This window comes from Vombatus ursinus, unplaced genomic scaffold (assembly GCF_900497805.2).
Source record: "Vombatus ursinus unplaced genomic scaffold, bare-nosed wombat genome assembly UNPS02014798.1, whole genome shotgun sequence".
In the NCBI taxonomy this organism is placed as follows: Eukaryota; Metazoa; Chordata; class Mammalia; order Diprotodontia; family Vombatidae; genus Vombatus; species Vombatus ursinus.
The window spans coordinates 57,386,816-57,410,664 of NW_020954576.1; the positions used below are offsets into that span (position 1 = coordinate 57,386,816).

General features: G+C 37.1%; 1 protein-coding gene across 2 annotated transcripts in view; it reads right to left on the bottom strand.

The window, feature by feature from the left end:
- Positions 1-23,564, bottom strand: part of LOC114050096 (conserved oligomeric Golgi complex subunit 2) — a 71,952-nt gene extending 48,388 nt beyond the window's left edge. Inside the window, exons 1-5 of one of the 2 annotated variants that reach the window (XM_027871649.1) lie at positions 23,387-23,564; positions 13,185-13,346; positions 11,695-11,760; positions 5,530-5,610; positions 3,619-3,722 (exon numbers count right to left, since the gene is read on the bottom strand). In XM_027871649.1, the coding sequence (XP_027727450.1) occupies positions 3,619-3,722; positions 5,530-5,610; positions 11,695-11,760; positions 13,185-13,346; positions 23,387-23,458 (485 nt within the window). In that variant the 5' untranslated portion in view covers positions 23,459-23,564. The remainder of the gene's footprint in view (positions 1-3,618; positions 3,723-5,529; positions 5,611-11,694; positions 11,761-13,184; positions 13,347-23,386) is intronic. The other variant, XM_027871650.1, reaches the window with a different exon arrangement.
- Between the last annotated feature and the right edge of the window lie 285 nt (positions 23,565-23,849).

A 23,849-nucleotide genomic window follows, 5' to 3' on the forward strand; every position in this document is an offset into this window, starting at 1 on the left:
GCTTTCAACAGAAAAATACTTAGATTTGGAATAATCTAAAAATAATAAAAATTGTCTCTAGTAGGCTTGTGTCTGTAGTGCAGACAGTTCTTTGATAGTTCTGATATTACTGTTTTATAATACAGTTTGAACTTTGTCATTTTGTCTCTGTGTCTTTGGTAGATTGACAGGTGAAGGACTAAAAGTATAAATTAACTGAGGTAGAATTTTCATCTTTATTCTATTGCGTCTGCCCAACCATGAAGAATGTCTATCAATTTTCAAGTGTTCCTTTATTTCCATGTTTTGAAACTGTATATATGTCTCGAGTATCTTGACTGACTGATTCCTTTTTATTTTATGTATTTTGTAATTGTTTTGAATGAGATTTCTCTGTAATTTCTTTCTGATTTGTATTACTGCTCTAAGGAAATACTGATGAAGAGAGGGAGGATTTTGTATCCTCCTACTTTCCTGAAGCTACTAATTATCTCAATCAGTTTTTTTTCTGATTTTCTGGGGTTTTCTAAATAAACTATGTTGCTATCTGTAAACAGGGGTAATTTAATCTCTTTGCTGTTGTTTATGCCTTTAATTTCATCTTCAATTCCTTACTTTCACTTCCAATCAGTTACCAAATCCCATCAAATGCTACCTTTCTAACTTTTACCTGTATATGCCCCCTTTTCTCTTCCAACACTGCCACCACCCCAGTGCAGGTCCTCATCCCCTCATACCTGGACTATTGTAATAGGCTTTAATCTCCAAAGTTACTAATAATTTCTTAATTGCCAAGTTTAATGGCCTTTTTTCAGTCCTCATTCATCTAGACCACTCTGCAGGCTGTGATCACCATATTCTCCTTGATACTCTCTTCTCTCTAGGCTTTTGAGTCACTACTTAAAATCAGTTCTACTGGTTCTCCTACCTTACCTATCTGATAGCTCTTTCATTGTTGGATCTTCATCCAGGTCATGCCCACTAAGCGTGGGTATTCCATAGGATTTTCTACCCTGGGACCTCTTCTCCTTCTACACTATTTCACTTGGGAGGTTGAAAATGAGAGGATGAGAACCTATGGGAATAGAATTGCTTTAAAGAAATTTAAACAAAAATAAACAAAGACTACTATTTTTATACAGAAAGGGAGAAAAAAACCTAATTCAGAAAAAAAGAATATAACAAATGCAGAAAAATATAAACCTAACTCTCATAACTTTGTGAAAGCATTAAACAATCCAATAAATGAAAAAGAGTGACAGAGTAGATTAAAAATTTTTTAAAAACCCCAACAATGTTATTTTCAAAAAACTCACCTAGAATAAAAAAAAGATATATGAAGAAAGCGTATCCCTCTCAAAAGGGAAGGGACAGGAAACATAAGCACCTCTATAAGATCTTTGGTTTCTCACTTAAGAAAATAACCTAAAGCCATTCTCCTGGTACCAACAAGACACTGATATGTATCCTATATTAAGTGACCCTAGCTTTGTGGTTTCACCCCTGAAATCAGCCAAAAAGGTCTCCCACTCTTTTCCCATTAATTTCATAGATAAGTGTCCATTTCAGGCTAGATGGTTCCAAAGCATCTGACTTCATAGATAAGACCCCTGTTAACTATCATTAAGTAAATCAAAGAACATTCCAGTCACATATCCTTAGCCTGTTACTGTGTCCAAAGCTCTCCAAATATATATTTGGAAGTGGAGATTGTAGACAAAACTACTTTGCTCCCCCCATCAATTACCATCCTGACACACCCAAACAGTAGGGAGCATATATGTATGTGTGTGTATATGTATTTTGTGAAAGCTAGAAAAAATGAGATATTGAATTGAAGTAGCTTCATGCTACAAATCACCCGACATGTACAAAACTAGCATTAATGTTAAAGAGAACCATCTATGTGAAATAAGGTTCCAAAAGCAGGCATAAAACTGCCAAGCTGCTTGATAAAGCATAAATTCATAGTTTGGCTATGTTTCAGTCAGGAACATATGGACCCTATGATGGTCCAGAATCTTTGGAGTGAGACCAATGATCACCTGTTCTTTTTGAAGTAATTGGCACAGACATCACATGGGATTAGGCTAGGCCGAATTTCCAACCATACTACAACTCAAATCTTCCAACTTCAGCAAATTAATGGATTCACTGTCATCTGAATACATCTTGTGATTTCTGTCTCCCCAACTCTGCTCTCACAGTAGTCCCTGCCTAGAATTTCTTTCCTGTTCCTTTATTCCTAGGCAAAGACTGCTGAATCTTTAAAGTTCAACTCAATCATATCTATCCTGTGTTCACTGACCAATTCAACTGGCAGTAATCACTTCATCTTCCAAAATCTGATAGAATTTACTTTATGTACCCCTTACCAGATATTTATGATCCTCCTGCGTGGTATCACATTGTTATGTACATCATGCCTTCTCAACTTGACTACTGAAGATAAAAATTAGACACTATATTTCTTTATATATGTCTAACAGTGTCTTGCACACAGTCGATAATCAATAAAAATATTGTTACTTAAGAACTAGGAGGAATTGTCTTATTCCCATCTCTTTTATGTCAAGACGATTAAGAGAATTCAGTATGAGAAATAATCTTAGAAGTAGCAGACACATAACAGATATAGCTGAAATGTTAGACTAATTTTAATAAGAATCCCTAGGTTATCCAATCACAAGTCTGAGTGGTAGATAAGAGCTCACAGACCTTATTGTCTTATGCTAATTTGTCATTCTTTTCTGTTTTTATGATTTAAATAAATATCTTCTAAGTTGTTTCATAACATTCTAGTGCAGGGGCTCTTAACCTGGGGTCTGTGGATAGATTTCAGGGGGTCTGTGAACCTGGATGAGAAAAAAAATATATATCTATTTTGATATAATTTGTTTCCTTTGTTATGTTCTCTATTTTATTTTATGTATTTAAAAACAATATTATGAGAAAAGATCTTAGGCTTTACCAGACTAGCAAAGGGGTTCATAATACAAAAAAGGTTAAAAACCCTGGTTCTAGTGTTACAATCTCTTAGCAATCTCTTTTAAATGATTTACCAGAGATTAGTAGAAATGTTTATTAAGTTATGCATTATGCCTATTAAATTTGTTAATAGTTGCCCCATTATGCCACTTTAGACTCAAGGTACATTAATGTTCATTTGAAAAGTTTTTATAGCTCATCCTAAATATTTTAAGATATTAAAATATTTAAAATAGGTGTCAGCAAGATACCTAGAGCATACTGGTCTGACAAATGTATATATCATGCCCCAGAGGTCAACAATGGCTATATACATCAAAAGGGGAAATTTCAGAGACAAAGACTTGCAGCAAAAACATTCTGCCTCTGGTTCCTGAAGTTAGGGTTCTGAAAGTGTGAGAACTTACGGTTGCTATGAAAATTATTCATAGGAAATAAGTTATATAATTCAAGTAACACAGAGAATTTTAACTACATGTCACAAACCTAGATTTTTAATATCATGACTTTTTAAAAGTTCATGTGGGTCCATTTTGTTCTTTTTTAAGTAAGCCACAACTTATAAAATTGTGATAAGCTAAATATGATTGATATGGTTAAAAAAACAATTAATGGGTACATTGGAAAAAAATGGCTATCTTACATATTTACCTGCTTGCTTCTAATGAAGATGTCTCCTTAGAATTTTGGGAATTTAATATTTTTTCAATTTTCTCAACTGAGCGAATAACTTGAATAAGTCTCAACACACACATCTGTAAAGAATAAAGCAAAAAAGTAAGAAAGAAATCTTTTCATGACGTTTTATCTTTACTACCTTATTTCCTGAGTCTAAATTCAGGACAAGACTTAAAGGTAATGTTTGTTCAGTCAAAACCTTTAAGTTATGAACGGTTTTCTATGTCTTAAAATTTGTCATTGAAAACACAAAGAAATATTAAGACTGACTTTCCAGAACAAATACATCGCCTTGCTTTATTACAGCATGATACAGGAGGCTTATTGTAACAAATGCTGACATTCCTTACTCCTCAAATTTTCTATCCTTGCTCCCTCCCCCACCCCCTTTTCGAACCATGAACTTTTTCCTCTGCCTTACTTTTTCTGAGCTCCCTCAATTTTAATTGTGCTTATTTTCTTGTTAGATCTTTCTCTTTATGCATATATGCACTAAGTATATACCAAGAATCCTGAACATAACAACCACATTTACATGTATATGTGGGAGTAAATAGACATAATTTTATAGATAGTTAAGCACTTTCAAAATAGCTGAAACAGGGTAAAGATAAGCAGAGAGGAGTATTTTGAAGGGATGGGTAAAAACAGCCACTTCTTTACAAAAGATAAGTTTTGTGTCATGGATAAGAGCTAATAGGAACATAATGATCAGAAATAAGTAAACAGATAAGTCTGTCAAGGAGATCTGTTTTCTCAGCCTTAGTAAAGTTTACAAATTTGTGTGTATGTGAGTGTGTGTTCCTCTTTTTTTCCAATGGTGAGGTGGTTGTTGGGGAGGGTCTAGACCTGTTATTTCACTGGTGTAAGGAACTTCCCATGAGAAAAAAAATCCTTTTACCACTGAAGTTTGGCAATCATTCTGCAGTTATTTATCCACTATGTCACACTTTTAAGACCTACAACATCTACAATTCCCAGGTGGCTTCAAATCCAGGTCCTAACCAGGCCTGAATCCTCCTAGTCTTCTATGATCAGATAAGATTATGTGCCTTCAGATGGTTTGGCTATAGACATTATACTGATAAACAAGTTTTTTCTGTGGAAGATTACTCTCAGTATGGTCTTTTGGAAAGATCACTAGATTAGGATAGCAGACTTGAGTTCTATTTCTAGCTCTGCACTTGTATAACTTTAGATGACTCACTTATGTCTTATCCCATTTCTTCATCCATAAAATTAAGAAGTTAGTATTGTCCTGACTCCATGGATATGTTATTTAACCTCTCTTTGTGTCAGTTTTCTTATCTGTAAAATGGGATATTATCTGCTGTACTTTACCTCACAGCTTGTTGAGCATTTTGTAAAACCCAAAGCCCTGTATAACTGTCAGCTATTATCATTATTAATACTAGAAAGAGTAGTAACCTGAGAAGAGGCCTGAGTTCTATTTTAGTCGCAGATTTGCATTAACTAGTTGCGTGAGATTAGGAAAACCATTTAACATCTATCTCTGAGACCGGACATTTTTATATGTAAAACTGATACCTGAACTAGATGATTCTAAAAATTCTCTAACTTTATGATCTGACCTACTTACATCAAAAAGTTAGTGGAAACATAAGATTAAACCTACGAAGTTTTTTTAAAAGCATGAAAAAAATAATATATGGGGGAAAGATCCTGAAAAAATAAGTGAGCATTAGTGACAAAGAAACCAGACTGCTATATTTAAAAAAAATTAAAGCCATGATGATAAGTTAATGAACAAAATAACATGCCAACAACCAATATATTTCCTTGCTATTTTTCCTTTGATTATACTCCACTACCGTTCTTTTTAAAAGAACTTTTTATATTGGTATTTTATATATTTGCCCATACCTTTTTTCTTCTTATATCCTCTTGCTTAGACATTCGCTCATCAACTGCCCGAATTCCCTCACTGACAGTGGACTTAAGGCTCTTAAAAAAAAGCAACATAAGTTAAAAACAAATTAACCCATGGCTATAACAAATAAGGTATAATATTAGCACTTTTTTTTTTTGCTTATTTGCTTATTCAGTTGCATAAGTATGTACTAAGAGTCTATCTGTCAATACTATACCAAGTGTTATAAGAACACGAGGTATAAGCTTCATGAAACTGAATATTTATATGATAGGCAAAAGTAGGCAATTTAAGTTATAGGCCAGGAATGTTATATGACGACAATGGTGTTTTAGGATTATTAGGACTATAGGGTGATAACTGGAATAGATCAGAGGAGGAAAGGAATTAGGAGATAATTCTGATAATCCTGGTGGGAGGTAATTAAGGTCTGAACTAGAGTGAACAAGATGAAAGAAAGAATCAAAAGGACTTCATTACTAGAAAGAAAGAAAACAAAAAGTTTGCTTATTCAACAAATGTTAATCACATAAAACTATAATAATATAGGACACTAGAGGAGAAAAAAACAAATAAGCGTATTCTAGTAGAGGAAAGTAGGATAGGTACAAAGAAAATAAAATACAAAATAAAATCTAAGTACATAAGAAAATAAAGTAGTATCAGATTAGATAAAGGAGAAATCATTTAACTTAATTTGAGTGAAGAATTAATAGAAGAGGCGATATTTAATTTGGGCTTAGAAAAAAGGATAGAATGCAAACAAATGAAGGTTTTGTGAACAGGGAATTTTAAGATTATGCAAAAACACAAACAAAAAGGGATAGGAAAAGCAAGGATGTATTCAGGGAATAGCGCATAGAGAATACATGAGAAATGGTATGACATAAAGTGAACAAGGTTAGTTGGATTAGGATTACAGATGGTTTTGTCAAATCATCAGAGAAAGCAACAATGCCTTTACCCTCCACCATCATGACAGGAAGGTTGGCAGGGACCAAGATCCTTGCCCCTGAACCCTTTCATTCCTTTTTCAAACACTGGCCCCAGGAGACTGAGACTCCAATAGGGAATACTCAAGAATTGGATTCAGAGGCCTCCTTACCTTGGAACATATAGACACATGTGAAGTCAATTCCTACTCTGCTTGTTTCACTCAACCTTCTGGGAAAAAAAACACCACTTTAGCCCTTAAGAAACACTCAGCGTCCACACCAAGATCAGGGCCTCAGATAGCATGCCTAACTAGGAGCCAAATTCATGTTCCATAAGAAAAGTATCTTTTGAGCGCATAATCTCTTGCCACTTTGGATATCATAAAAGAAATGGCCCTGGGGAATGGATCACCAAGTATTTATCAACCAAAACACATGACATGATCTCTCTGTTGGCTTCTTTCCTTGTGCTACAAGGAATTACATCTTCTGCAATCATAGGATCCTGGAGTGTGGGAGTATTCAAGTTAAATGGCAATTCTTTGGTTTATGAAAAGTAAAGTCAATTCCTCAGAACCCAATCACTGTGATTCAGTTAAAGATGTCAAGGTAAAAGCCCCTTTCTCCTGTTACCACTACTCATTCTCTGACTCTTACCCTACTCCTATCACCTCTCCCTACTTCCTATCCCACCTCCTATCCCTTTTTACTATGTCTCCTCTGAAACCTTTTCTATCCTTAAGAAACTTCCCTTCATCCTAAACCTCTGTATCTCACACTCTTTCCATTTCTTCACATTCGTGGAAATCTGGCTCCTTCCTGAATCCCTGGACCTCTTTAGTATCCAGCACTCCTTCTCTTATGCCACCTGGTATAACGGGCCAGGAAGAACAGGAAAATTCTTTGTTTCTCACCACCAAATCCAAACCTTCCCTCTCCGGCCATCACTTAATAACCTTTCCTCCTTTAAGGTCCACTTCATCAGCCATGTTCACATCCTTGTTGTAGTCATCTACTGGCCTCTAAATTACTCTCCTTCCTTCTGAAAGTTCAGTAATAGGCTCACAGTCTTCCTCTCCATTCCAACACCTACACTTGGAGACTTAAAAAAACATGATGATATCCCCCCAAACATCCCAGCCTCCAAGTTCATAAACCTGTTTGACTCAACTGTTTACTTAATTTCAACAGTCCACAGGGATAATTATACCTTAATTATCAAAACAGGTTCCTAATTCCTTTCCTCACTTGGTCTATTCCACATATCATTCCCACGGTCCTAATTGTCCAAAACTGTATTAATTCCATGATCCTGTATCACGAAATTTCCCTTTCTGATCATAACGTCTACTCTCTTCAAAATCTCTCCTTTCTCCTGCCTTCTTTCCAACTACCTATAAATATGTCCAAGTTTTCCTCATTCCTTCATTTGATCCTGACATGCCTCAAGTTAAAATGATATCTCTTTCACAACTAAACTCGTAGAAAACATTATTTAATTTGTCACCTCTATCCCTACTACTCTCTTCTCAATATCTTGAAATATGACATTTGACTCTATGATTCAGGTGAAAGATAAGGGCTTGGGAGGAGTCCATGCAGAGGTGATAGCTGAAGTCATGAGAGAATTGGCCAGTCCTCTAACCATGAGAGATTTCAAAAAGCACTTCATATTTTCCTATATTTTTCTATCTAAAAAGAAGGTAGATTTACTGGTTACTTTCACATCTTTATTTTTCATTAGAATAGGAAGGCCTAAAATGTTCTAACATATTAGCTGGTTCAAAGAGAATTAAGATTCTTTAAGACAACTATGCTGACTTCATCGTGCCCCAATATACTGAAAAATCCTAGAAGAGACCTGTAATCATGATGAAGAATGTCTATTTCCCAGATTTCAAACAGAGCTTGTCTAACAGAATGTGTATCTGAGACAGACAGTACAGATGAACAATGAACCGGTATCAGAGTTGTACAGGAGGAAGAAGGAGGGGGGAAGGGAACAAGTATGTATTAAGCTCCTGATATGTTCAAGGCACGGTGCTAAGTACTTTAAAAATATTATCTTACTATCATCCTCAGGTCCTGAAAGAACTGTCAGATATGACTACTGAGTTTATCAGTGTTAGGTGGAAAAAGAAGAAGGTACCACAAGAATGAAGAAAGGCAAATGTCCCAATTTTCAAAAAGTAAAGAGACCAGACTCTACAAACTATTAGCCAATGAGCTTGACTTTGATTCCTGGGGACTTTTTAAAAAATACATTATTAAAGATATGGTTGGTAAACACCTAGAAAAGGAAGTAGTAATTAAAAAGAATCAGAATGGATTCATCAAGAACAGGTCATACCAGACTAACTTTATTCCCTTTTATGACAGGATTCTTAAGTAAATGAAGTGGATGCTGTGGATATCATTTAATTAGATTTTAGCTAAGCCCTTGATAAATTATCTCACACTATTCTTACGGAAAATATGAAGAGATATGAATATGACAAATTTTAGGAAGGATGACACAGTGATGACAAAGTCAGGATTCAAAAAGATCTTGACAGGCTAGAGCGCTAAATTTCATAAAATGAAATTTAACAGGGACAAATGTAAAGTCTTGTACTTAGGGACAAAAAAATTAACTTCACAAGTATAGGATAGGAGAGGCATAGATAGACAGGTAGAAGAGTATATCCAGGAAGGCAGGTCAAAAAGAATAAGGACTAAAAAAGGGCCATCAGATGTGTTACCAAATCAACAAGCATTTATTAAGTGCCTGCTATGAACCAGGCACAGTGAAAAGAGCTGGGGATACAAAGAAAGGCTATCACTACCCTCAACCCTCCTTCCCCCCAAAAAATGAGTCCTTGCCCTCCAGGAGCTCACAGTCTAATAGTAGAAACAATAAGCAAATAATCATGTAGAAACAAATTATCTACAGGATAAATTGAAGATAATCAACACAGGGAGGGCATTAGGACTAAAGGGGATTGGGAAAGGTCTTTAGCTGAAGGTTAGATTTTAGCTGGCACTTGCATGAAGCCAAGGACACCAGGGACACAGAATTCTAGGCATGAGAGAAAGCCAGGGAAAATGCCTAGAATCAGGCGATAAAATGTTTTGTTTAAAGAACAGCAAGGAGGCCTGTGTCACTGGATCACATAATACATAGGGGGGGAGGGAAAGGTGATGTAAAGTGTAAGAAAACTAGAAAGGTAGGAAAGGGACAAGCTTTAAAAGTAAAACAGAGGATTTTATATTTGATCCTGGAAGTGACAGATAACTACTGGAATTTATTGGGAATGGGAGCTAGAGTGCACTTTAGGAAGATCCTTTTGGCAAATGAGTGGAGTATTGGACTGAAGTGGGGTGAGACTTCCAGCAGGGAGACCAACTATCAGGCTATTGTAGTAATCCAGGTATCAGGTGATAATAGCTTACATCAGGATAGTGACAGTGTTAGAAGAAAGAAAGGGGCATATGTGACAGCCATTAAGAAGGTAAAATCAACAGGCCTTGGCAAGAGATTTTATGTGGGTGGTGAAAGAGTGTGGGCAATTAAGAATAACACCTAGGTTACAAGTCTGGTAAGTAGGAAGATGGTGGTAACCTTGACAGAAACAGGAAAATTAGGAAGAGGAGAAGGCTTAGAGGGGGAAAGGTAATGAATTCAATTTCAATTTTGGACATGTTGAGTTTAAGAAGTTTATGAAACATCCAGTTCGAAATGCAAGATTGGAGGTCTGGAGTCAGGTTAGGGTGGGATATAAGAAGATCTGAGAATCAGATCAGATGTTAATTGAATCTGGGGAAAATGATGAGATCACCAAGGAAAATAGCATGGAGGAAGAGGAAAATAGGACCCAGGGCAAAGCCTTTGGTGATGCCCACCATTAGGTGGCATCACCTGATGAAGATCTGGTAAAAGAGATGGAGAAGGAGCACTAAGACAGGCTGAAGAAGAACAAGGAGAGACCAGTATCATGAAAACCTAAAGAGAAGAAAATATCAAGGAGAATATGTGGCAATTAAGAGATAACTGGTAACCCGGAAGAAAACAATCTCAACTGAATGATGAGACTGGAAGTCAAATTAAAAAGGGCTGAAAAATATATGAGGCGAAGAAGAGACAAAAAGTGTAGACAATTTTTCCCTAGCAGTTTGGCTGTGAAAAGGAAGACAGATAAAGAGTAACAGTTTGGGAGGTTGGTAGGATGTGTGAGGGTCTTTTTTATATGGAACGGGGAAGACTTGCTCATGAAACTATAGTTTGTAGTCAAGATAAAAATGGCACACACTTTAATTATATCTGAAAATATTTAAGAACCTAGCTGCACAAACCAAAAATCTAGCCTAAAAAAACAAAAGGTTTTGACACATTTGATATTAACACAAACCAATTTAACAGCAATACATAAGCAAGAAAAAATGAAAATGATAAATTCAAGAATTTTTGGAAATAAATCCACAGAACCTTCTTTCAGGGTTGGTTTTATTCTAATAATGACATATTTTTATACTGCCATGAGTTTTAGGATCCTCAGGGGTCCTCAACATGCCACTACCCTTTGATATTAGGATGCTTTGGCAGATTCTCAGAAAGAGGGAAGAGTTTTGGGTATCAACATGTCCAATCCTTCTATCAGTAACTTCAACAATCACAAGACTTTTAGAAAATCAAAATTCACTACTCAGGGAAAAGCTGAAGCCTACTAATCTAAAGTAAATCTGATTATAACATGTCCTTGTATCTACTTAAGGACCTAATGATTTTAAAAAGTAAATTCCCAGTTCAAACAACCTATAACATAAAGGGCTCTATAAGATCAAATCAATCCCCAAAATACCCCCCTGACAAATCTAAGAAGGATAAAAAGCACAATAAGCAGAGTGTTCTGGCCCTTACTGATTCAGCAGCATACCTTAATGCTCAGTGGCCTATATGACATAAATTAGTAATAAAATATATGGACAATTATTTATATATACTCCACCTGTGAAGCAGATAACAGGAGTTTTTTAGGTTCCTTCACTTCCATTCACAAAATCTATTGCTTTCATCTTTCTCATCAAATCAAAATTTTTAAAAATTGTGAAATCACTTCACATGTAAAACAATACATCATTTCATTTCTGGTTGGAGCTATAGTAATTTACCCAATTATTTTCCCTACAAATAATAAACATTCTATGTTTTAATATGTAGGACATGACTCATTGTTTTGTACCCACCATAACCTCTTCTCGTAACTGTCCCAAAGGCACAGAAAGCTGGTTGAGGGCTTTGTCCATGCCAACCTAAAAAGGAAATTTTGTTAACAAACACACATTATAATTATCAGGAGTGATAGTTACGATAAATATCAACAGAAAATAATACTAGATTCATATTCACTTATGATAACATCTATATTCAATCCTCAATTCATCCTTTTCTATATCATATAAGTCTACTATTATATAATGCTGCAACAAGCAATCAAACTAACAAAAATATAATTTTCCAACTACTGTTACTGAATATGTCTTCCATCATAAAATTATATGGGAATATAATAAAAATTGTTTTGTATGAAGCTTCAAAATCAGAGAGATAAAAAGAGAGACAGAGAGAGACAGAGCACCCAAGGGAGAAAGGGAGAGAGGTGAAAACAGATGAAAACTGAGTGGGAGGGAAAAAGGGAACGGGAGAGGGAAAGACAAGAATGAAAGGAAATAAAACTAATTTGAAAAGCAATTTGAAAGAAATGTGCTTCTATTATTTACTTATGATAATCAATAACCAAAACAAATTTTTATTACATTCCTTGGACATTATAATATTCAAGAAAACTCTAAGCAACCTGGAGTAACTTATTAACATTTACTAAGTGCTTATTATACACCAAAGCCTGTGTAAGCTCTGGGGAGACAAAAAGAAAAAAGCACTTCAAGGTGTTTAGAAATAGAATACAGTAGAAAAATCACTTGAAGAGTTCAGTGCAACCTATTGGTACTTTAAGTTGTAAATTTCCAAAAGCAAAGAGAGTAATCATTCATTTGAACTATGGCTAGAATTCCAAAAGAGCTAAGCTGGTTCTGTATTATCAATAAAGAAAGAGTCTATAAAGCAAATTAAAATTCTAAAAAGGAAGAATTATTCAAATATTATATCCTCATGCATTTGAACCTTTCCATTTATATGCTATAGCTTCCTGAGGCTAATTATATAAATTAGTTAGCACAAGTCTCCTAAGGATATTTAATGGTAAATATTCCCTTAGCCTAGTTCCAATTTAGCATTTATACTTGCAAATAAATTAAACCATGGCAAATTTCTTTTAAAATAACCTATATTTTCACTTTTTACTATTTCAGACTGGTCTTCCAATTTGACTAAGTCACTGAAGTTTTTACTTCAATAAATGGAAAATTTCCCCCAAATAGTCATGATCATTACATTATTGCCATTTAATAAAGTGCTAACTTCTATTTTGACCTAACTGAAAAAGATAGACCAATAAAGGAACCCACTTAAAGAAAAATAGGTTTTCAAATGCTTAAGTTAAAAAAAAAAAGAAAGAAAAGAAAGAAAAATATTTAACAAGTTAACTTCTCTGTTAACTAGATGCTTCAACCTTCTAAAATCAATCAAGGATAAAAGTTAGAATGGAAAATTTCAAATGTAAAATCACTCAGATAAAACATTAACAATTATATAGATATCCAGCTTGAATGCTTACTAAATTTGTAGAAAGGTTGACAAAGTCTGCATAATCCTTATTAATGAGTTCTACCATGGCTGTTTTAAGAAGTTTGTAATACAGTTCTAGATCATCTCTAAGTTCTTCCAACTGGACCCGTTTCCTACAGTCAGACACAAAATGATCAACATCAAAGTCATCCTGAAAAACAAACAAAAAAAAAAACAAGATACAATATTTACAATAATTTCCAACATTCAAAAAAGAAAATATTAAGATAAATAACAAAAGAAAATCCTACTTCTGTGGCAAGTTATATAGCTCTAGGGAAAAATCAAGTAACAGGACTATCAGCAATATAAATGACAGAGATTCACTTTCTGCAGAATTCAAAATGAGGCTGCATTAAACAAGAGCACCCTCTATTGTTGTTTAAATTCTGCAACTGCCTTTATTAATCAAACAAATGTGCCCTAACGTGGGAAAGAATTACACTGTGCTCTCTGAGACAAACTTGAAAGACATCTTATTTTCACTCATCCATAGGGAGTCCTATAGTCAAACAGCAACAATGCTTCATAATTAGGTAGAAAGAACAATGACCTAAGGAATCAGAAAGAATAGTTTCTACTCTCAGCTCTACCATTAGTTAATTAGTTACCTTTGGTGACTCAGTTTCCCTATCAGTAAGATAAGGAGACAAGGCAAAATCATCACAGTTCTAGGATTTCAATATAAATTTCAAACAATACCAGAAATAATGAAACACTAATGGTTAATATCTGGTGAACACAATTTCCAAGTATTTAATTGATTTTTAGTTAATACTACATGGCTCATAACTGGCATGTTCAAAACCTAAGACATTATTTAGAACATTCACCTGGGATCACTTTACAAAACAGAAACAATAAAAACAAGAGGAAATAAATTGTTCACAGCTATAACAAAAATTCTAAGTTAGGTGAATAAACTTCTTAGAAGCAGTTTTTAAAGTAATTTTTGGGGGTAGGGTGTAAAAAACTCAAAAGAGCTTGATCCATATAGGAGTTCCATCTGTATAGGGGGAACCAAATAGATTATTATAAAGATTTTGGACAAAGAACACAAATAAACAACAATTTGGGCCTAGAATTAAATAGGAGGAGGAAAGTGGGCTAGATTGCCTTTGGAAAATTACAAAACTTGTACATTGAACATCAATATGGCAAATTCACAATATCAAGGGCCATCACATTGCTGAAGGAGAAGTGAACTGGCCCATTTTGGAAACAGAGCAGCTCAAAGCTCCTCTGCAAATCAGAAATGGAATTTAGGCCCCTCCACTTTAAGCCTAGGCAAAATGGGGAGACTCAACTATAATAATATTAGTAATAATAACAATGATGATGATTATAATAATAATCCACTATCCCTACTTTCTAGGCCTTTATATAAATACTCTATCCTTACATATATAGCTAACATATGTATATGTAGACATAGTAAATGTATAAATATACAGCACAGATATATGTTATGTTGTTGTTGTTTAGTCATTTCAGTTGTGTCTGGGGTTTTCTTGGCAAAGATACTGTAGTTTGCCATTTCCTTCTCCAGCTCATTTTTTTTTAAACAGATGAGGAAACTGAGGCCAAAAGGGTTAAATGACTTGCCCAGGGCCACACAGCTAGTATGCCTGAGGCCAGATTTGAACTCAGGGAAGAGTAGTCCAGCACTCTATCCACTGGTACCACCTAACTGCTTGATATATGTTATATACTCATATATAAAGATAATCAAAGACTATGAAATGCATAAAATTAATGACAGATAAATACTATAAGTTCAGACAGGTCAGGTAAGTTCAGAAGAGGACTAGGAAAGTTAGGAAAGCTTTCATAATGAAGACAAAACCTGAGTTAGGCCTGAAAGGATAGACAGGATTTGGAAGAGTTTGGAGATGAGAGAAAGGGGAAGATCTTTCAGCTGGAATTGGAGCAAAACATTATGGTCAGAACTTGGCACACTAGGTTAAAATCTAACGGAACTTTGACCTCCCTTACAATTTTCATGTAAAACATTTTTTATCTCCTAAAAATCAATCAACCAACAAGAATTTATTATGGATGTCCACTACTGATAAAGTTAAAAACTTCACATACTATGTATGAAAATTATTTGCCACATACTTTAATTTTCTCAGGTACTTTCACAAATACTTCAAAACTATTAAGTTGGTAATAAAATTCCCCAAAGGAAAATTGAGGCATAGAGTCATCCTTTGTATCCAAAAAATGCCTTCCTAAAGGTTATGAGGAATTTAAATAGAGGACTAGTAGGCTTCTAAGTCAAAGATCTAAGCCCTTTCAAAGGACTTACAGAAGATGCTTCTCAAAGCCTGGAAGCCATAGGTTAAAATGAGTTACATAGAGACAAGCAATAATTAACAATAATTCATAACTGGTACCTTTATTGCTCTCTCGCTCCTTCTTCTGTCTGTTCCCTTTCAGGTCCCAAGACATCATCACTCCTGTGTTTTTCATCATTTTTATCAATAACTTGGAAGTATAGATTCTCTTTTTTGGTGATCTCATAAACTTAAAGAAGTTCAATTGATCATCTCTAGGCAGACGATTTATACACACATATGTGTGTGGATATATGTACTTATATGTACATATAGATAAATGTGTATCTATGTATGCATGTAGGTAGGTATTATGTTCACTTAGCCTTAATCTCGCCCCTGAGTTCCAGTCACACATCTCCATTAAGATGCCCAGAAGTGCCTCAAGCTCAAAGGAATTTGTCTTCTTTAAAATATTCCTTCCCTCTAAATTTCCTATTTCCGTTCATATTATCCTTATGCTCCCAATTACCCAGACTCAAAACCTTACAGCACCTTTGATTCTTCCATCTCCTTCACTCCTATCATTCAAGCAGCCTCCAATTCTGCTAATTCTATGTCCACAGTATTACTCTCCACATAAAATGTCACTACTCAACTTTAAGCCCTCAATCACCTCTCACTATTCTCTCAGAGTCCTTCTCTGACCGCACTGCCTCTGGTCTCTCCCCCTCTTTGATCCATATTTCATACAGATGCTAAAATAATATTTTTAAGACACAGAGACTTCCTGCTCAAAAATCTGCACTGGTTCCCTATAAGATAAAATATAAATTCCTTTGGCTAGCATTTAACGTGCTCAACAATCTGGCTCTAAGCTTCCTTTACAAAATTATTACATACTACTTCCATTCTTGTACTCTACCTTCTGGCCAAATTGGACTGCTAGCTGTTCCCTGATCTCAAGCTGTCTCCCATACCTGGAACTAATCTGTACTTAATCTCCTTGTTCTTATTTACTCTACCTGTGGAAATCATTTTCCTTTAAAGATTTGCTCTAGTGCCACCCCTTGTATAAAGATTTTCCAGGTTCCCCCAGCTAAAAATGATCTATCCCTCATATTTTCCTAGAAGATTTTGTCCAGATCTTACCCTTATCTTGTCACAGTCTACCAGGTGACTAAAGTCTTTTGTATGTATTCTATGCTTCTCATTAGATTACAAGTTTCTTGATAGCAGGTCGTGTCATTTTAATTTTGCTATCCTCAAGAGTTTAGCACAGTGTAGGACATATAGTAGGTTATCTACTAACTTTTGGCTGAATTGAATTTGAAGAGTTTTTAAAACAGCATATTCAGACACGTATTTTTAAAATCGCTTTTAAGTAATTTAGTTGGTTCACTAGAAAAAGCACTGACGAGTAACATAAAAAGCACTGACATTAAATAGAAGCTACTATCCCAAAAATCTAGGAGTTGGAATTCCAAATATCCTGAAAGAAGAGTCCTCTCTACAACACACCTGACAAAGTATCATTCAACCTTTGCCATTAACAAGCATTTATTAACCAACTTCTATGTGCCAAAAAAGACAGTCCCTGCCCACAAGAAGCTCACAGTCTAGTAGGGGGTGACAACACACAAACAACTATATACAAACAAGATTTACACAGGATAAACTGGGAGTAGTCCCAGAGGGAGGGAGGGCAAGCACTAAGATTAAGGAACACTGGAAAAGGCTTCTTGCAGAAGGCAAAACTTTAACTAAGACTTGTAGGAAAATATAGGCACAATAGAAGAAACAAGTCTTACTCCCAAGGAGTTTATATTGTAGTGGGGAATTTAGCAAGCAAATATAAGCATAGACAGAATAAACATAAAGAGATTAAATATTAAAAAATACAAAATATTTAAATACAAGGTGGTTTGAGACAGAAAGCACTAGCAGTTGGGGACATAGGATAAAGCCTCACACAGAAGGTATTACTTCATTTGTGTCTTGAAAGGAAGAGAGAGGATTCTATGAGGTAGAAATGAGGAACAAGGGCATGCCATGAGGGAGACAGGGAGAAGTCTAACTCTTAGGAATTTCTTCTTTATATCAAGCATAAAATTACCTCTTCAACTAACATTGCTCCTGGTCCTGCTGCCTATGGCCACGCAGAAGACACCTCTTCTATGTGGTCTTCAAACAGTTGAAGACAATAGTTTCACTTAGGGGAAATGTCTTCTCTCTTCAATTTAAATATTTCAAATGCCTTCAACTGCTTCCCTTGTGATAGCAACTGAAACCCTATAATATCATGGTTGTCCTCAATTCACAATATAACAAGCATCATATGGATACTCTCCAATTTATCAATGTCCTTCCTAAAATAAGTCTTACAGAACAGAACACAATACTCCAAATATAGTGTGACTAGGTCAGAGGACAGTGGAAGTATCATTTCTCTAGTCCTAAATGTCATTTTTTTATTTTGTACAGTCAAACACTGCTTTAGCTTTTTTTCAAGACAGGACTATTGATACAACTATGCCACCTCCAAAAAGACAACTATTACTTAATATAGTAAAATGGTATTATAAAAGCCAGATTAGAAGTGGCAGCACGGTATAGTGTAATGAGCACTGGATTTAGAGGCAGAGACCTTGGGTACGTCATTCAATTTCTCATCTATAAAATGAAGGGAATTGGGAAGTTGAGAAATATGCTAGATTCACTCTCAGGACTAAACTCCATGTTCTCGTAATTAGTTCCTTCCCTTAACTGCTGTAGAACTTTATTTTTAATCGTCAAACAATGAATATGCATGTTTCTATTCACCTTGAGAATATGAGATACACTGATTTTAATTTTCGGGACGAAAACAAAACAAAAATTATGTACCCTAACTTGGGCACTCTTCATAAATGAAAAACTCAAAGCTTCCTAAACCCACTGCAAGACCAGATTATTATACTATTAAATAGTTTAAAAACATGATTTGAAAAGCTATGTGTAAAAGACCTTAAAAGATAAAAATAAAGGACTATTACATTTATAAAGAATCTACACTTCCTGAGTTCTGTACAATTTTACATTACTATCATTAAAAACCCAAGAAAGCATTTATTAGAAAATATTAGGGGGGCAACTAGGTGGCACAGTGGATAGTGCACCTGTCCTGGAGTCAGGAGGACCTGAGTTCAAATCCAGCCTCAGTCACATAACACTTACTAGCTATGTGCCTCTGGGTAAGTCACAATCCCAACCGCCTCGCACCCCCCAAAAAAATTACCTCCAGGATCAAATATAAAATCCTGTTTAGTATTCAAAGCTCATTATAAACTGCCCCCCCACATATACCTTTTTGCTATTGTACAGTCGGTTCAGTCCTATCCAGTTTTTCATAACCCCATCTGGGGTTTTCTTGGCAAAAATACCAGAATGGTTTACCATTTCCTTCTCCAGCTCATTTTATAGATGAGGAAACTCAGGCAAACAGGGGTAAATGACTTGCTCAGGGTCACACAGCTAGTATGTCTGAAGCCAGATTTGAACTCAGGAAGATGAATCTTCTTGACTCCAAGGCCTGGCACTCTTTCCACTGCACCACCTAGCTGCTTCATATACCTTTAGTCTTCTTACACCTTATTTCCCTTCCCCATTCTCTGGTACCATGTGATTCAGTGACACTGGACTCCCTGATGTTTCTTTTTCAAGACACTTCATCTCCTGACTCCAGGCATTTTCAAGAGCTGTCCCTCATGCTTGGAAATCTCTCCCTCCTTCTCTCTGCCTCCTGACTTCCTTCAAATCTCAGCTAAAATCCCACCTTCTAAAAGAAGCCTTTCCAGTTCCCCCTTAATTCTAGTGATTTCCCTCTGTTGCTTACTTCCAATTTATCCTGTATATAGTTTGTTTGCCCATAGTTGTTTGCATGTTGTCTCTCCTATTAGACTGTGAGCTCTTTGAGGGCAGGTATTGTTTTTTGCCTTACTTTGTATCTCCAGTACTTAGTATAGTACCTGGCACATAGTAGGTGCATAATAAATGCTTGTTGACTTAATATGGTAGAAGTATTCCAGTGCTTGTGCTCTGCAGGCTTTGGGAATAAAAATCATCTCCATGATTACATAAAGCATTTGCAAAGGATATCCATGCCACAGAAAGAAAATTTTAAAAATTAAACAATAAAGAGAAATGTAAAGTCCTAGATATATGTTTTAAAAAATGAATAGCATAACTAAAGCAGTAGCTCTTATGAAAAAAATCTTAAGTATCTGACTTGACTAAACAGTTAATGTGAAAAGTTTTACAGACAACTATGACTTAACAGCATGATGTTCTCTAAGCTAATGCAATCCTAACTCACATGAAGTGTATTTCTACTGTACTCTCTTGGTCAGACCCCAGGGGAGCATCTCATTTCCCTCTCCCTGACTTCACACAAGTTGTGCCCAGGCCTGGAATGCATTCCTGACTCACTTCCCCATTTTAGAATCCTCCTTTTCCTTCAAGGCTCAACTCAAAGGCCACCTCTTCTGTGATTCCCACATTATTACTCATTGCTCTGACCCTTTTAGAATTTTACCTTGCATTCACTTACGTTGTATTCACACGTATGTATTCTCCCAGTAAAAGGAATACTACTTATCAACATTTCACTGTTGCTTTTCTATCTGTAGCACAGCATTCTAGGTTTGAATTGAATTGAACTGATCCTGTAAAAGGTATTGTTTATTCTTCATGCCCCAAAGAAACAGAAATATTACCCATCAATCAATAAGAATTTATTAAGCACCTGCTACATATGCCAGAAGCTGTGCTTGGTGCTTGGGGACACAAAGACAAAAATAAAACAACTCCTCTTCTGAAGAAGTTTACACGCTACAGAGGGAGCCAGAATATACATATATAGTATATACAGAATAACTAAGAATAAATACCAGGTAGTTAAGAAAGGAGCGAACTAACAGTTGGCAAAGGAGTGGAGGGGAGGAGAACAAGAAGGGTTTCAGGGAAGTGGTGCCTGAGCTGCATAGTGAAGGAAGTGAGAGATTCTATGAGGCAGCTGTGAGGAAGAAGTGCAAACCAAGCATGGGTGATGGCCACTACAAAGATGGGAGATGGAGTGTGTGAGAGACAGAGAGGGCAGTTTGGCTGTACAAAAGATTGAGGGAAGGAAAGTGATGTTTATGTGATAAGTTTGGAAAGACAAGCTGTAGCCACATCATAAAGGGCTTTAAAACGAAACACAAGAATTATATATTTTAGTCCAAATACAAACGGAAGTCCCTGGAGTTTACTGAGTAAGGGAGTGACAAGTTTGAACTGCTACTTAAGGAAACTCACTTGGGTTGCTATGTAGAGGATGGGGAGTAGAGAAGGGAGACTTGAATAAGGGAGGCAATTACTAGAGAGTAGTAGAGACAACTACTAGAGAGACAAACTGTATATATAGATAATAAGGATAGTAAGGATAGTAATAATAGCAGTTATAAAGTACCCAATGTGCCAGGCACTGTGCAAAGTTCTTTACAAATATCAGATTTGATTCTCACAAATACTCTGAGATGTAGGTCCCATTATGATCCTCATTTTAAGGTTGAGGAAACTGAGGCAGACAGACATTAAGTGACTTGCCCTGTGTCTCAAATAGCTAGTGTCTGAGGCCAGATTTGAAATCAGGTCTTTCTAAGTCCAGGCCCAGCATTCTATCCACTGCACCGAGATCTGGAAATAATCTGTAGAGAGAATAGCTATAGGAGCTAAGACTGTAGAGAGAAAAGAGGACCCAGGAAAGGATCATGGAGTAAACCCACTGTTACTAAGATATAGATAATGAATCCAGAAAATGCAGTCAGAGAACAGAGAGAGAGCAATTTTACAAAATCCCAAAGAAGAGAGAGCATCCAAGAAGAGGTGGTGGTAACAGTGCCAAATGCTATAGAAAGGTCAAGAAGGAAGAGAACTAAAAAAAAAAAAAAAAAAGGATGAAGACTGAGAAAAGACCACTAGATTAGGCAATTGGCAACTTTGGGGGAATTAATTTCAATTGAGTGATGAGGTCCAAGGTCAGGACATAAAAAGTTTAGAAAAGAGTGAGAGTAGAGGAAGTAGAGGCATTAAAATATAGATTAAAATTTAAATATTAAATAAATGTTAAATATTTGGAAAACATTTAACAAAAATAATTGTTCCTCCATTAGGCTATAAAAATACAATACAACAAAGATAATATTAATTTGCAGTTTTCTAAGTCAATATGCAGTCAGCAGTGATCCATTTCTATGAATCTGACACCATCGGCTGAGGACACTGAGACAGTAAGCTACTTGGCCAGGGTCACAGAGCCACTATGTGTCAAAGCCAGAATATGAACCTAGGTCTTCCCATCTTTGGGGCCAGAATTCTATCCACAACAACACACTGCCTCTTCAGGGATGTCACAAAGGGAATTCATACCACTAGCAAGAGAATGGACTATAATAAAATAATAAAATCTCAGAGGAAGAAGGGACCTCAGAGACTATCTACTCCAATGGGCCCATGAACTTGAACGGGAAATAGAACACATGTTTATTTCAATATATGTTCCCTTTTAATGCTACTCACACACCCACCCACCCACACACACACACACACACACACATCTCATCATCCTCCCAGTATCCCAGGCTTGCAACCTAAGTATCTTTCTCCACCCCTCATTCTCTCTCACCATCCATATCCAACCTCTTGTCAAAGTCTGTCAATTTTACTTTAGTACCATCTCTTACACACGTCCTCTTCTCTCTTCTCATACTGTCACCACCCTGGTGCAGGCCCCTCATCACTTCAAAACTGGATTGATGCAATAGCCTGCAGTTCGGTCTCCCTGCCACAAATTTCTCCCCACTTCAGTCCATATCACTTTAGATGCTAAAGTGATCTTCCTGAAGTGCAGGTCTGACCAGTCACCTCCTAACTTGAACTCCAGTGCCTCCCTGTTACCTCTAGGATTCAATTTAAAATTCTGTTTGGCGTTCAAAACTCTTTATAAACTGTTCCCTCACGTCCACCCTTTACACATTTCTCCCCCGAAGTGTATGACATGATCCAGTGACACTGGAAAGCTTCCCTGCTGTTCCCTTTAACAAGACACTCCATCTCCCCATTCCAGCCATTTTCACTGACCGTACCCTCCTGCTTGGAGTTCTCTCCCTCCTCCTCTCTGCCTTCTGGTTTCCTTCAAATCTCGGCTAAAACCCCACCTTCTGCAAGAGATCTTTCTAGGTCCTCTTTAATTTCTGTGCTTTCCTTCTGTTTGTACAAATTATAGTTGTTTGCAAATTCTGTACCCCATCAGACCCTAAGCTCCTTGAGAGCAAGGCCTATTATCGACCTGTGTCACAAGCACTTAGAACACAGCCTGGTACACAGTGAGCATTTAAGAAATGTTTATTGACAGGCTGTTCTATTTAATTCATTTAAAGATATTATTCTGAAAACATAAGGTATCTATAGACTTCACCACATTGCCCAAGGGGTCCACGACCCAAGCAAGGTTAGGAAGCCCTGGTGCGCTCTAACCCCGACCAGACCAGGGCTCCACTCCCCCCTAACTATAACTGCAACTCATCCCACAAAGGATCATCTAACCCCAGCGTGGAGAGCCGTGAATGCTAGGACAAGCCCGAGCCCTTAGTGCTGCCACCCACTTCTCAATATTTTGGTCCTTTGCTCCGCCCCCACTCCCCACAAACAGGTGTAGCGTTCACTCGCTTCCGAGGGTTGCGCTCGGACCCGGGCAGGGGGCGGCAGACACAGCAGCAGCCTCGGCACAGCCCCTCGGTAACCTGGGGGGACAGGAGTCGAGGGCCAGGACCCCGTGGAGGGAAGGAGTAGCTGGGCCCAGGGACCAGCGGCCCCCTCAGCCGGGCGCCCGCACCTTCATGAACTCGTCCTTGTCGAAGCACAGCGTATCCGGTCCCTTGGGCAGGTTCATCCTCCTCTTCTCCATCCCGCCCGGCGCGGCCCCGCTTCGGGCCGAACTCTGGCAGCCGGGGTCAAGGTAGGAGAGCCGGACGAGGGGCCGGAGACAGGAGACAGGAGACAGGAGGCAGGACCGTCACTTCCGCCAACGCGGCAGCGCCTGCGCAGCGGCCAACGATTGGGCCCGCGGGTCAGAGGGTAGTTCTCCTTCCGCTCGCCGCGGGGAGGGACTCGAATGGCTCTGATGTCACCTTCCAGGGGTGAACTGCTGCCCCCTAGAGGGAGGAGGCCGCACTGCTGCCCGGAGGCTGAACTGGGAACCAGTCCCTTCCTTAACCTAAACCGAAAGGAGGAGGAGGAAGCAAGACCTAGTGGAGGTAGGTCTAGGAGTCATCTCACTTCCCTATCCCCTTCCCTGT